Here is a 15,183-nt window from a genome sequence, read left to right as displayed (position 1 = left end):
TTCCAAATATGTCTGCCGTATGCAGCCTTTAATCCACAGGGCACATGAAAAAAACATTATTCGTATTAATAAAAACAATAATGTTAATGCAAACTAACAGAGCTATTATTTACATATTTATAAGAAGCTTGAGGAGTATTTACTTATAGCTCACAATGTAGTTACACCATCAGGTTGCGATGACCTACGGGAAACCTCAGACTGAAACACGGACATCCTCAATAGCGATTTAAATAATACTGTAGCAGCTCAATAACGCCTTTCAGTCAACTCAAGTAAAAAAGAAGCACACCTTGTTTTAGCTGTTGAGCAACTGCAAATAAGATGAGGAATATATTGTAATCGAAGGAAACCGTTCAAACTTTGTATAAAATAAATTAAAGCCCCTGTTTTAGCGAAATACTTCTAAAAGCAGTCACTGTAATACCCGATATTAATAACCGCGGCTTAACCTATATAGATCACCGTTGCACATTGCACGCCCTGCCCGTCTTCCGGTGTTTCATTATATCCATTCCTCCAGATAGAAATGAAATAGGGTTCCTTCTAATGAAATAAAGCGCTCTCTGCTCAAGATACAAGTTTAATTCCACCTCCATAAAAAATGTCAAGGTTTTTTAAAATCAAGCAATGTGGCTATTTCTTAAAAGAACAATGCTGGAAAGAGATAAAGAGAAGACTGGAAATAGAGAAACGTAGCTGTTGAAGCTCTTGAAAACATAACGTCTAACAGCAGAGGCCGATAGAGAACAGAGAATAGATAATTTGAGGCACTTAAACGGCAATCATATTTTATCGTATGTATCTGCATATTCATATATATGCATTATCTATTCATTCATTTCCCAACCACTTTATCATCAGACATCAATCTTCTTTTTTGTTCTTTCTAGCTAATGAAACTAGGGGGTTCATTTACGTTTTCACATCCTCTATTAAATGCAAACTGCTGCTTGTGGGAAAAGGTAGTCTCGACCGGCTCGTTCAGGCCAACTCCTAGCGGTTGACAGGCTTGTAATGGCCAGAGGATTTGGCACCTATTCCAGCAGTCCAGAAGCCAATAACGCTGGCCTTCTTCAAGGTTTTCTAAAAACTCCTGGGACCCAGATCTTAGATCGAGGTCATCCAAACCCCTACGGGGTGGAGGCAGGGGTGTTTGAATCCTCCCCGAATCTTAAAGGATGAGCTGGATTAAGGGAACACTGCTACTAAACGGGGCAGTGCAGTTGATGGGACTCTATCTGTATGAGAAAATAGCATAAATAAAGTTAGCATCAAGCTGTAATGCTGTCTTTGGCCTCACAGTGGCATCCTTCATCACTTTTCTCCTTGCCCAGTTGCTTGGGTTGGAGGAATTGCCAATTCTACAGTAGGTATATTGCCTGGGTGTTACAATACACCTTCCATTTCCTGATAATTGAGTTGACGGTGCTCACCAGGATATTCAGATTGTCTGATATTTTTCAACCCTTCACCTGGTTTGTGCTTTTCATTAACTTCATCCCTGACTTGTTTTGAAAGTTCTTTAGTGTTTATGGTTGATTTCTTTACTTGAAGAAATTCATTACCTGATCAAGGAGCCTCACAGAAACAGGAGGCTTTGGTCGAAATAATGCTAATCACTATTATTGCACATAGACAAAGACAACTGAATTAATTGTCTGGCTCATTGAGGTAATTTTGTAAGCCTAAATAAACTATGTTAGCTACAGCAAAGCCGGGGGCACTTTGAAGACTTAAGCTCTAATTTTGTGTTTATTTCTTTATGCTTTTTCCTTTGCATGTGTGGAGTAGGTTGTGCATATATCAAATATTATTCAATACTTTAAAATGTCATGACTGCAAGCTTTAAAGCAACGAAACGTGAGAACGGTGCAAAGGTCTAAACACTTTTGCAATGCATTGTATGTTTTTCAGTCACATCTCAACTATGTTAAAAACTCATCAAAAGAATATTCCTATTCCTGTCCTTATGCTAACAGGCTGATATAATGCAGATGTCAGTGTCTCAGGACATCCATTCACACAGGAGCTCCAATCAATGTGCACACTCACATTCACACTCCTGCTCCTGGTGCTGCTATGAACTCTCTGGGCTGAGGAGTCTGTGTATGCTTTACACACCTCCTTATTTAACTTTGCTGACAGACTACCTACAATATCTCCTGTCCTGTGTGTTTCAAGCTTCAACCCCTTGAAAAACACCTTCCCTGTAGTTCATTAATGGTGTACAGCAAGAATATTTAATTAGCACTTTAAGTTTGAAATTGTTCAATAATAGGCTGCATGCACTGGAACAGAATGTGAATTACCTGTAAATGGTGTAATGTAAAACAAAACTGTCAGAAAGTTGGACTAAAATATTATTCAAATATTTGAAAGATTTGCCATCAGTGTTTGAAATATGTATCTTCAGACTTCAGACTTTCATTTCCCAGTCAAACAATTGTTTCCTTTAGTCAACTAAGTTATCTTTTGCTTCAGGCAATTGCATATACTAGTTTACTGATATTAATTCCTAATAAGGCCTTTCAGCCTGAAAAAGTCCATACTTCTAGTCTATACTATGCTTGTCTATACTTATATGTTTTCTATTACTGTATTCATTTCAATTTCCTTGTTACTGGAGGGAGATATTAAGTTAAACTGTCTTCATAGTAAAATCATTTCGCTTTCAACTTGAATAAATATTGCAGTTGTTGTTTTAGATAAATCCAGTTGTGAATGTAAAGTACAAAAAGGCATCAAAAGTGTAGTTTTGTAGTCACAATGTATTAATTGCAATGATTAAACAAAACAGTCTAGGAAGCCACAAAATGCTAATCAGAAACTCCTAAAAGGTAATTAGTCATCTGTGGCAATAACGCCTGAGGGAAGATCAATATTTCATTCTATCACAAGTCAACAGGGAAAACAACACTAATCATCACATTTTAGGTTAAATCTAAAATCAATGCCTGTGTCTGAGGCATTTATATGAGCTTGAGCTTCAGACGGTACTGAGAAATAGCACGTTTTCTAAATTGGAGATTCTAAATGTAAATACAATGTGTTTTACATGCACTCTATTGGCATCTGAGAAATTCCATTTTCTACTTATTTGCAAATACGTATACTATAAAATGGCTTCATTACTCTGTTCTCCTCCCCACTAACAGCTGATGCGTGGTGAGCGTACTGGCACACTTTGGCTGCTCTCGCAACACCCAAGTGGATGCTGCACATTGGTGGTGGTGGTGGAGGGGAGTCCCCATTACCTGTAAAGCGCTTTGAGTGGAGAGTGTTCAGAAAAGAGGTATATAAGTGTGAGGAATTATTCTTATAAAGCGATTGGCTGCCCAGACTGCGTCTGATGTATAACTTGAGCATTTGGAATTGCTCCACGTATCGAACATCTATCAATTTCATATACGAACAATTCAAAGTTATAGTCTTAAATTCATTGTGAATAAGACGCGAATTGAAAATCATAAAAAGAACATTCTGTTCAGTTATTAGCACTGTAGTCTATAAAGCCGTTTTGCCCTGATTTTTACATGTATTTAATTTAAATGGTGAAGGAGACAGATGTACAAAATTTTTATCTAACCCATATCCTACCAGAATAAACCAGGACTCGATAGTATAGTTTTGTCAGCTCCAGTAAATTTCCTATTTGTATCAAACATTTATTTTTTAGAAGATGCACGCATTTAATAATTAGAGATAAGAGCTTGACCGTGGTGTGGCACCGTCAGTTTTTTAATGGAATCTCCAGTTAAACATTTCTAACATTTCCGTTTTAAGTGATGGCCTAGCGCTTTTAAATTATTTGCTTGAAATATAAAAACAGTCACGTTCCACAGAGAACAGGGAAGCTGGTTTAATTACATGTAAATTCTCACAAACATAGCGCAGACATGAAAAATAGAAACATCTGAGATAAAAAAAACCCGCTCACGTACATTCTAACGAACACTTTCTATTTTTAGGGGAGTTATTCTGGTGAAGATTCTGGTTAACAATAGATGGGAAAATGTAACTATAATTCTCCCATCACAACATAGAAACGTTGTTAATTATATTTAAGAGATGATCTGTGGTTTCTATGTACCTTGCACTCCTTGTCTTGTTAATCCACAAACTGACCACTTTGGACTCTCCGTCTTCTGTCCCCGCTGCCCTTTCTATGTTTACTCAAACTATATTAAAAAATAGACATTCTGTTGTAATGTTTCGGACATGTATCACTCGCTGTACTGTAGTTGTACTAATCCAAAGGTTAAGGCAACTTCTAAAAAGTAAAAAATAGTTATTAAGAGTTTATGAAAATGAATGAGCAAAAAAATGTGCTGTGTCCTAGAAACAGTTTTACATTGTGTTACCAAGAAGTTGCGGATAGCAATGATTACATTAACGCCGGATATTCTATATTTTAACAATCTGATTTATATTTAGTTCTTGTTTCTAGACATCGTTGCACTGCAAGGTGATGAACACGCTCTGCTTGCGGCGATCTTCCGAGAAGGTTAAGCTTCAGGAGCCAAATTCCTGAAGCGCAGTTCTTCGACTCTCCTCTCACACTTTGCGCTTATCTCGCAAGGGATGGGTACGAAAACTCCCTCCCAGCAGCTTTCCTCTCCTCTGTTTGGAAGCTGAAAATGCGGAAGTTTCCACCCAGACTCACAGCACTGCCACTGCAACGATCAGCCCCATGACATTTCGACCAGGACGAATAAAGTTGCCACTGTGAGGAGTTTCGCGGTACAACCGGAATAAACTTATATGGCCACCTTGCCAGCTGCCGATAGAAGGGCGTTTGCTCTTAAACTCAACAGGTAAACATGTTTTAATAATTGGTTGTTGTTTTTTTGTTTCATTTAGAGCAGTGCTTTTCCATGCGAGACTCTACTGCGCTGTCAAAATTTTACGAATGCTGGAATTCATAACAAGCTGTTACACGCTGCGAAGGTTAACATGAAGGAGGCGTGCACAGTTCCGTGTCTGTTTTATTGATATTCTGTTTAATTAAGATGAATGCTTGTCTGAAAAATAAACGTGATTCGCATGCCCATTAGGTTTCATTACCAGTCAAAATCAAAAGCTGAAACAAGAATCACTTTTTAGTTTGTTTTTATTATAGCACAAGCATGTGCTATTCCGCACGGAACATCAAGGCGCAGTGACTGCACTGTGAGGCCAGACTAAAAATTAACAGAATCTTGTAGACCGCCAGACTGCTACACTTCTAGCCCAGGATTTTTGAATTTTCCAGTCACACCATCCTAAAATTCAAAAGTCATCCACTCTTCTGGCATTTTTCATGGGTAGGCCACTAGAAAGATCACATTTTGAATGATTTGGTATATATTTAGCATGGTTAAGCAAAAGAAATATTACATTTATATAAACAGAAAATTGGCTATGACTTTCTTTATTAATGACAATGGCATTAACAGCTTTTGTTTTTATCTTTAAAAAACAGCAGACAATGGCAGCAGTTATGTTTAGGGTGAAACATTTAGTTGAATTTGCTCTCAAAGTGCTGCTTGAAATCTAAAGCCTAGAGAGAGAACTGTTCCACCCTTCAAGGACTCAAAGTCGGTTCTGTAAGTCTGGGGAAGTGTCCAATCTGTAGGTTTTCATAATAGGTGTGCCATTAATTTTAACTGTATTGTTAAAAATGTTACATTAAATTTATGAAAAACATTAGCAAGCTTTTAATACATTGATTTAAAGGAATCTGAACATATCCCAGGATCGTCAGCCTGAAGAAAGTAAGACCTGAAAAAAAGTCACGGACTACCTTCCTTCTTAAATAATTTTTGACAAACCCAGAGCTACAGAGGCTCAAAACCTTATTTTTAAATTACTTGACAAATCCTGTCATTTTCAAAGGACTTAAGGAAGGTTACAAACAAGAAGAAGCCATTGTATTTATCAGCTAACTGAAGCAGGACCTTGTCCGGCCATTTCTTGAAAGAAGCCATGGTATCAGCTTAGACAACATGGCTGTAGCTTGTTCCAGGCTCCCACAAACCTACTAATGATTTTTCCATTTGGTTTTTAACAAGGTGCTAATTACAAGAGCCCTAAAAAACCCCACAGACCCGCAGTCCCCGAAGGGTGGGAGAGAAAACAGCTTTGTACAGTACTTCAGTTTATACAGCACCAAGTGCTCATTCCTGCTGTTGCAGAGATGGGAAGTCCTGTTTGCGCCATTTCCTATTAAAGACTTTTTTCTCCACTTCTTCTTTTGCTGTCCCTCATTAGATTTTTTTGTTCTTTACAGTCTACTGGTGTGCTTTTACATTTAAGAAATGCAAGTAGTGGAACACTGCAATGCTTTTTTTCTGCTGAAAATGAGGTGAATATGGTCACTACCATTTCACCATTACCATCTGTATGGGAAAGACGTATGAGACAGTCCTGACTTGTATCTACTTGTTTTTGACACGCTTTATGCAGTAGAATACAGTAAGAGATGAGAGACATTGAGAGATTATCTTACATCATGTCAGTTTTGTCAAATACTTCTTTATTGATTGATCAGCAAATTCAAAATGTTCAAGGAACCATGTGATGTTAAATAGGTCTGTAATTCCGCTTATACTGCATGAGTCATAAATATATTTAAAGTATTGATTTACATAAAGGTTTGGCTTGTGTAAGGCATTTGTTTTGCTTAGTGCACATTGCTGAGCTTGCTGGGCAGCTTTCATAGGTTGTCTGAGAAGTACCTCCCTGTGTAGCTTTCAGTTTGGTTTTCTCGCTGATGTGGCTAACCCAGCTCAGGTGTGCTGGAAACTGTGGTGTTTCACGTCAGGTGTTGTGTGTTTTTTATCTTTGGCATTCTCATCAGGCTGTCAAACCTTTCGCAATGAAGACAATGCTTAATCATTTACCTCATGCTCCCTCACATACTGTGTTTTGCATTCCACCATCTTTGGTAGTCTTTGACATATAATTCCAGCACAACTACAACTACTAATTCAAAAGCTCGGGTCAGATGTACAGGACTTGTCCATCAGTCATTTACAGTGTCCGCCCACTAATGAGTGAAAATGGTCCACTGTAAGAAAAGCAATGTGAGTTATGGTTTCAAAGTTAGATTCATTTTAGAAGTTTGTCCTATCCTAGTCTTCTTAATTGTGAGGGAAAAAAATGATGAGTGGTAAATAAAGACACTGATTAATATGACCAAGCCTGCTAGGTTGCACTAGCAAACAATGAAATTCAGTGCAATCCATCTGAGTGCAACGTGCAGGCTCGGTGATACTCACATATACTGTAGGGTGCGTATAACTAGGACCCGTTGTGATGCACTCTTCTGGCTCAGTCCTTGGCAATATGTTTGCACTCAGCATGTGGGAATTCCACTCTGAAATATACTGGAGGCCCCAGCATTTAATAGGCACCGACACCCACAGAGCCAACCTTTATCTCTAGAAGAACTATGTCATGTAATATCTGACCTAGTTTCTCAAAATGCGGATATTATTATGTACAGTAAGTGTACACAAGAAAAAAGTGGGTGAAAAATGTATTGAGCGAACCTTGTAGCAGTATTTTTCTGAAAGAAGTATCCAGAGAGACCGAAGATGTGGATAGCTTTTCGGTATGAGCAGCATGAATGACGTGATGTTAACTAACACTGATAGAAATCATAATGCTCATGTGATGCCAATGGAGTGTCACTTTGTCAGTACCAAAATAGGGTTAGGTTATTCCTTAAAAGGCACAATCCTCAAAAAAGAAGTGAATCTTTCTTTTACATAGGAGCTTTAAAGAGCTTCCTAGTAAAATGCTTGCTAGTAAAATGTGCCCTATTCACTTCTCTTTCTCTTCAAATACTTCATTTGGAAACAGGATATTAATGTTTTGGAGCATACAAATGTAGTGAACATTTGTTTTAAGGGAAGTTCCTCTAAGCTCTACAGGCTGGTGAGTCAGGGATATGTGGAGTTTTAACTGCTTCTAGCTGCCTTTAGTGCAGACATGGAGATGACAATTTTTGTTTCCAGTCTTAAACAGTCCACACAGTGTGCAGTGACTGCTAGTGGGTGGGTACCAAGGGGGACTAAGCAGAGACAATTGAATTCAGTCAATAGAAGATTACAACATGTGGTTTAGTAATTTTAACATAATTTGAAATATCTGAATGTTTCTTAATAGTATAATTTTGCTGGCAATCAACATGTACTGTTAATTCAACTTAACTGTTCTTGATGCATATACACCACAGTGAAAATGTAAGTAAGTAAGCAGTTGGGGCTCCTGGACCTCACTTCATTCGAAGGAGCAATGCTCTGGCACATACTGTAGGTGTCTGATGAAATCAGCAAAATTGGTCAGCATGGCCTGTAGCCTATTCATAGCACCAAAATAAAGTTCAGGTAAATGTGTTTATTGAGGTGCTGTCAAAGGGACAGTGGAAGAATAGCGAACTGATATCTGAGCTCACCGCACCCATGATTTGTCAGTGTGACTGGATGTGTGATGATCAGTGGATTTCCTGTTTATTTTAGTGTTTCAGGTATGGAAATCAGATATGAGAAGTTCAAAACTTCCTTTATAATTTTTGGTATAAGAGGAAAGAACCATGTCTGAATTAAAACAGAATCGTCAACTCTGATGATATGACGGCTTTGAAGCTGAGGTTAGGAGCACTGATATCCATGTGCTGCTAACAAAGCAAAACATAAAAACTTTTTATATTAATTTCAAATTAACGTGACACATGTGTGTCGAGTGATTTTATCAATCCTTTCCTCAGCCGGTTTTCTTCGCATTTTCAAATGAGTATTAATTTCCTACAGTAGCTTTTCAGGAGTCGGATTTCTTCTTTCGCTGCTGAAGATTAGTCCTCACATGGAGACACATAGCATCAACACACAGGTTTCACCAAGGGAGTGCTCATATTGAGAGCTTGCCGTGACTCAGGAGTGTGAACCGAGGGGCTGCTACCCATCCTGTGTCCATAGGCGCTGGACTTGCTCATTCGTGGCACCGCCTGTGAAGAAGCTCGTGGTTCCCTGTTGACTACTGACTCCTGCAGTGGGCTCACCTGCTGCAGCTGAAGAGAGCAGGTGCAGCTGCCTGTTCTTCCCCTGGCCTGGTGTTGTCACAACATAATGCTGGCATATAATACCTGACAGGTCTCTCCAATAAAGGATACTAACAGCGAATATTGCACAGTTGACAAGTTTAGAATCAACAGTTTCTTTTATCTGTAGAATCACTCAACATTTTTTTTTTGATAGAGCTAATTGTATGCTTTTTGAAAGTTTTTTGTTGTTTCATCTCGGCAGCTATGAGTCCTTGCGGGGGGGGGGGCTGGGGGAATGTATTGGCAGACTCCAGTGTCGTGTTACTTGTGTTTTACACGTCGCAGTCACAGAGCTCTGTCCTGGAGGCTCAGCGCTGACTGTAGGAGAGGCACGTTTCTCTCCCTGACAGCATCCGCGACCCACGCAAGCACCCTGGAGGCCAGAGGGGGCGCTGTGTGTGTGAGAGCTGAGAGAGGCCTGGCTCGTCCAGTTTTCGACGGTCCATGGACAATTGGGCACTTCTGCTTAAGGAATTCTACCTCCAGTGGGCTGGTGATGTGACCCGGGCTCGAACCCGGAGAGCAGTAGAGCAGGTTGCAAATTTAGCTGAGAACGGAATGTTAACAGAGATGAAAGACAAAACTAGAAATTTCAAAACTGAATGCAGGTATGTGGGAGGCATGGTGGCACAGTGGTTAGCCTTGCAGCACTGGGGCCCTGGGTTCAATTCTGGATTTGTGCCTTCTTCCTGTGTGCATGTGGGTTTCCTATAGGTGCTCTGGTTTCATCCCGCAGTCCAAAGGCATACTGGCAGACTAACTGACTTCTGGGAAAATTGGCCCTGGTGTGAGTGTATGCCCTGCGATGGACTGGCGTCCCATCCAGGGTCTATCCTGCACACATATGCTCTGGCCTCCCCTATATTGGATAAAGCAGTTAGAAAATGGATGGATGGAATACAGGTGTTTTGTTGCACTGGCCCAGAAAACCACTGTAGAAACTTTGTGATTTGTATTCAGCAAAATGTGAGATTTAGGAGGTGGAATGGGAATCTTTATATGTAATGGACACATCAATTTATGTTTAACTCCTTTGCTGAAATGGAAATCAGGATTGTATTACATATACAGTATAAGAAGAGTTACAAAAAGCCCATTTGGTAGTTAGTAGCTTATTGATCCAATTGATCTCATCCCTCCTTTTCTTGCCTGTATTTAAATGCACTTCCATGTCACACATAAGGGTGGTTTTCATATTTCATGTTCCCAGCCAATGTCCCAAGCATAGCACTGAATATTATAAAATTGAGTGATAGGACAGAATACAGTAGCAGTTTACTTCCATGTTTGTAGTTTCAGTATATGTTAACTTTGTTGCATGTTTTGAATAGTGTGTGTGTGCTGTATACATGTAGAGGAGGATATTTGAAATATTGTCCATTGTGCTACTGGAGGTGCCATGGCAAATGGTAGTCCAATATCTGACTTTCAAAACAGTGGGGGTTTTATACCCAGTGTCCTGACCAATTTTCATTCTGGGATTACACAATCTGGCCTTCAGTAAATACCCCCTTTATTCAATGGGGGGGGGCATTTTCACTCTTTTCTCTTAAGGCCCTCAGATGCATAATGGCTGATGCACATCACCGGCTGAAGGTGGATGCAGCATTTCTGTGTTGGATGACGTAGGTCCCTTCTTACTGTGCAAGTAAAGTAAAGCACTGAGTTCCGTTGGGATGTAAAGCTATAAATGAAAAAAGAAAAGGATATTTCTTACATACTGCAGCAATGAAATGGTACTAGCCGTGACTTTTTAACACTTGAGTGAAGCATAGGAATATAAATAGGAGGCAGATGTTTTCTGTTCATTTATTCTTGGCAGTTGAAGTATCACTTCCTCTGTCATCTGTGCCTAAATGTAGCACTGAAATACAGGCAGACAAAATTAACTACACCTTACCCAAAGACTGGAAGGAAAATTTCACCTTTTCTTTTAAAACAAACATCAAGCCTACGTCCACATTTTGTGCTTTGTTTTCTGCTTACTCTTTCCAGCTTTTACTGGAGGACTGGGATATTGTATGCCACCATCATATAGATTGTAATTATGTTTTGGAATCCACACCATTTTTAAAGAAGAGAAGAATGAACTTTCAATGACATAAGGCTGTGTTAGATGTAGTGTTCATCAACCTTAACGCAGAAGATATCTTCACCTTTAGTCTCAAATGCTGCAATAAAAGACGAGCGTGACTTGTTGCAAGCAGGCTGTCATAACACGATTGAAAAATATGCAACTAAATTACATTCAAGGTTAATCTCTGAAAGAATGTTTTAGACATTTTTACCCATTTTTACTTCTGACTTAAAATTCCTTTCACTGTCCGTTTTTATATTTTTTGTTATTGGTATCATTGTTATATTTTTGAGCAGTAATGCTCTTATTTACTTGTGTGTGCATGCATTGTGTGTAGTTCCTGTTAAATAAGAAATATTCTCAAGGAGAGAGAACACGACAGAATGTTATTTAGGTGGACACTTGCCTGTGGCAATAATAGGCACCACATGCACGTTACATATTTGCTAATCAAAATCCCTGTTGTTTCAAAGTAATTGATTTCTGAGCATTTTAGTGTTGTGTTGAAAATGAGCTGTGTTACATATGCCTGTCATAAAAGTTAATCTTTAACACTTAGGAATCTGGTGTTATAGACAACCAGATGGTGAGCGATGGATTGGAAAACAGAGTCTCTGAAGCTGTTGATTCCAAAATTTATGAGTTATCATCCCGTTATATTATTTCTTTTCAGGTTTTGTTGGTATATTTTTCTTTCTTCATATATCTGGTGGTCTTGTGGAGGAAATCTACATAACCGTGTATTAAGACTAATAAAAATCAATTATGTTTATATACATAAAAATATGAAATATATTGCTGAAACCTTTTTATGTCATCTGTGCCATTCATTGACTTTCAGTCTGAAAAGCTCAGTAAACTAATTTGAACTATAGCATCACAATCGTTAGAAATATTTCTTGCATGGTACCGCAGAATTACAGAAACACCTCTGTTGGTGTTTTTTTTTCAGTTTTAATCAGTGTAACCGTTTTTAAAACATTTCAGGTTTTTTTTGCTTCTGCAAGCTTATTTCAAGCAGTTGCTTTGTGTGGAGGTTGTAGCTGGAATCCAAGCCGCCCATGTTGGGGACAGTGAAGATCTAAAAAGTGTAGTTGTTTTGGGGTGTTACCTTAATTACCAGCTTGTAGAAATAGCCTGTATTTCACATACTTGTAGCTATATCCAGAGGAGGCATTATAACAGAGCAAATGCTTTTTAATGTGTTTTATAAAACAAACACCTTCTTACGATACCTAATTCTTTATTTGTGCACGCAGATTTGTAGGTATAGTTTCAAACTGGAAACGTTCGGTGTACCCATTTGAGTAAAATATACATTTTTAAACCATAATGTATGTCTTTTGGCTCTCATATGAACATTGTGGTGTTGTGCCTTTTTGGGCTTTTTATTTGTGCCCTGTAATTGAGGAATTGGTCTGAAGTGAAAGTTAAAGGTATAGCTGATTCTAGAGGTTGACATATATAATCCAATGTAAGAATAAAAAAACAGCACTCTCATTCGCAATAATAAAGAGCCTTTCAATAAAATTGGCCCTATTTTCATAATGCATTCCTTATAACTAGAATCACCGGTTATGTTTGATAACTCACCCAGGTTAGAACAGCAAGTTGGGTTTTTCCTTCTCGGCTCATAGCACTGAGCCTCGTGACCACAGTGACACAGGGAGAATGAGGGAGTGTAAACCGATTCATCCGAGCCTCCCATCTTCTAGCCACCCATCTTCTAACACGCCACAGACACACTGCTCTGTCCTGGAGGCTGAGAGCTGGTTGGTGAAAAGGTGTGTCCCTTACCAACGGCTCCTCACTGTGTCTCAGCTGAGACTGAGAGAGGCCTGGCCAACTTGTCCCAGACTACCCTCGGCATCGCTCCCCCATCTGTGTGCCTCTGCCGGTGGAGAATCCTGGTGCCGGTCACGTGACGTGTCCCGACTCGAACCCGTGTTCATAGCTCCGCCTGCGTTCGAGCCAGCGCCTTCATTGGATGAACCAGTCAGAAAGGCCCATGAGGTTATTATTGAGTGGACCTGGACAGCATCTGTCAATCATTTTGGTTTGGATTGATAATATTGTTCTACTTTTCCTTCGTGAAGCTTGTCATATGATACTGGTGCAAACATGTTACAGGTGGTTTCTAATCTTTATTCTATTTATTGATAGTGAGCCTTATAATTATCCCTGCTCCTGGAGCAGCTACCTTGCAGTAAAAAGAGATGTACTAATAACAGCACACACTCCAATCCTACTTTCACATTTTTATTTTTCCCGTGAAGATTTGGTACTAGTGCTCATCACAGCCACTGTAAACTAATCTACTGATACAACAGATATGCTGATGTTGTCAGTCTTCATTGTTTCGTATAACCTTAAGTAGATGTCTGCATACTAACGCAAGCTTTTAACAGATACGGAAATATTGACATATACATTGAAGTATGAGTATTTTGCTTAACTTTGCTAGGTTACAAACAAATGGCACAGTAATCAAAATGAGCAATTCTGCTGTGTCTCCAAAATCTTGTGCTTGGGGGCTGCTCTCCTCATCAGTGTCTCCTGGCTACTTTAGGTAAAGCCCGCAGAGGACTTAAGTAAGCCTTAAGCATTTCTGAGCATATTTATCTGTCATTTATATGCCTGAGATATTTAAAGAAGACTAATTGAATTGATTTCTATTGCTTATTTAAGGGACTTTTAATAAATATCAGGCCTGAAAGGAAAGGTTTATTTTAGATTCTTTTTTTGTGCCTTTTTTTGTACCAAATATGTTTCCACTGGCTTAGTTCCTTGCTACACTGGTCAGGGAGTCACTGATATTTTCACGCCGTATGATTTTGAACTGTTGTACACCCATTCTTGGTGCCATTAGACTTTCACTTCTTTAAACGTCACCAGCACATGACAGGATCACACTTTGAGACAGGATAACGTTGTTTCTGATAAGAATCATCATTTTTCTTTTCGAGGACCTCATTACTAAAAAAAATCCATTACTAAGAAGAAAGAAGTGAAGTAATGGTCATTATTAACACATAACCATGCATAGAATTTAAAAGTCTATATACTCTGCCAGGCCTTTTCTTTTCTGTATGAGGCTTGTTGGAAAGGTATTTGGGTATTTACAGTTTAAAAGAATATATATAAATGTAAAATACTGGCTGGCAGAGTAGCTATCTTATTATATATTATACATATTATTTATACTGGATGAGAAATGCAGGTGAAATTGTCATTTCACATTTTAGGAGGCAAAGGTTTTGTACGTTGAAAGTTTGCTTTGAAAGGAGAATAGCCGAGGAGGAAAGGACTTAAAAAGCCAATGAACTTTCACAAATGTTGAATTTAATGCCTGGTAAAATGTGTAGGTGAAGAAGCTATGAGTTTTGGGAGACTGGGTATTTCTTTTCATTTCTGCACACAGGCTATTTTTAAGTAATTCCAAGCAAAGTAAAGATTAACACATGGCTGCAAACAGTATGCATGAACATTTTGCTGTACTAGGAAAGTTATGCATGAAGTTTCACGGAGGTTAGCCTATCATGAAAAAAAACAGGTGATTTGAGGTGTGTAATGATAAGGTGCTGTGTTATGATGAGAATGCCTTAAACCTATATCTAATGACAATGTACCCAGTGGAGTTACTTGTCCACTAAGGCAGTAAAAAAGTTTTAACACAATATCTTCAGGTTAAGTTACATGCCTGTGTGTTATGAAAGAGTCTGGAAAAACACCAAGAAACATCCCATCTTAGAACCTGTTAACATTCTTCTCCTAAATGAAAGCAAGTAAATTCTAGAACTAACATGAATCAATTTTAAGACATGATTATGTAGCAGATTTAAGGCTGTAGCTCACTCTAAATTTTGCCGTAGAGGAAAATGATACAGTACTATAGTGCAGTACACCAATATATGCAGTTTGTCTAATTCTGTGACCTCATTATTTAGTAGAATGAACATCAGTGAACTTTATTAATTACTTTTTCTTCTTCACATTATGAGGCCCATCACTGACTTTG

At 38.7% G+C, this 15,183-nt stretch overlaps 2 protein-coding genes across 7 annotated transcripts in view; one reads left to right on the top strand and one right to left on the bottom strand.

Annotated features, from left to right (window-relative positions):
* The window catches only part of zng1a (Zn regulated GTPase metalloprotein activator 1A), a 28,055-nt gene extending 27,529 nt beyond the window's left edge, over positions 1-526 (bottom strand). For 2 of the 5 annotated variants that reach the window (XM_088630050.1, XM_088630054.1), the window contains exon 1: positions 466-490. In XM_088630050.1, coding sequence (XP_088486176.1) covers positions 466-475 — 10 coding nt within the window. In that variant the 5' untranslated portion in view covers positions 476-490. Of the gene's footprint in view, positions 1-143; positions 266-292 lie in introns of those variants that run through there. The other 3 variants (XM_088630051.1, XM_088630052.1, XM_088630053.1) reach the window with 3 other exon arrangements.
* Positions 527-4,599: 4,073 nt separating this feature from the next.
* Positions 4,600-15,183, top strand: part of dock8 (dedicator of cytokinesis 8) — an 84,838-nt gene continuing 74,254 nt past the window's right edge. Inside the window, exon 1 of one of the 2 annotated variants that reach the window (XM_088630047.1) lies at positions 4,600-4,817. In XM_088630047.1, the coding sequence (XP_088486173.1) occupies positions 4,765-4,817 (53 nt within the window). In that variant the 5' untranslated portion in view covers positions 4,600-4,764. The remainder of the gene's footprint in view (positions 4,818-15,183) is intronic. The other variant, XM_088630046.1, reaches the window with a different exon arrangement.

The sequence above is a fragment of the Lepisosteus platostomus genome, chromosome 4 (genome assembly GCF_059453375.1).
Source record: "Lepisosteus platostomus isolate fLepPlt1 chromosome 4, fLepPlt1.hap1, whole genome shotgun sequence".
In the NCBI taxonomy this organism is placed as follows: Eukaryota; Metazoa; Chordata; class Actinopteri; order Semionotiformes; family Lepisosteidae; genus Lepisosteus; species Lepisosteus platostomus.
The sequence above is the reverse complement of the archived record's forward strand: the minus strand, read 5'-3'. Positions and strand labels throughout refer to the sequence as shown.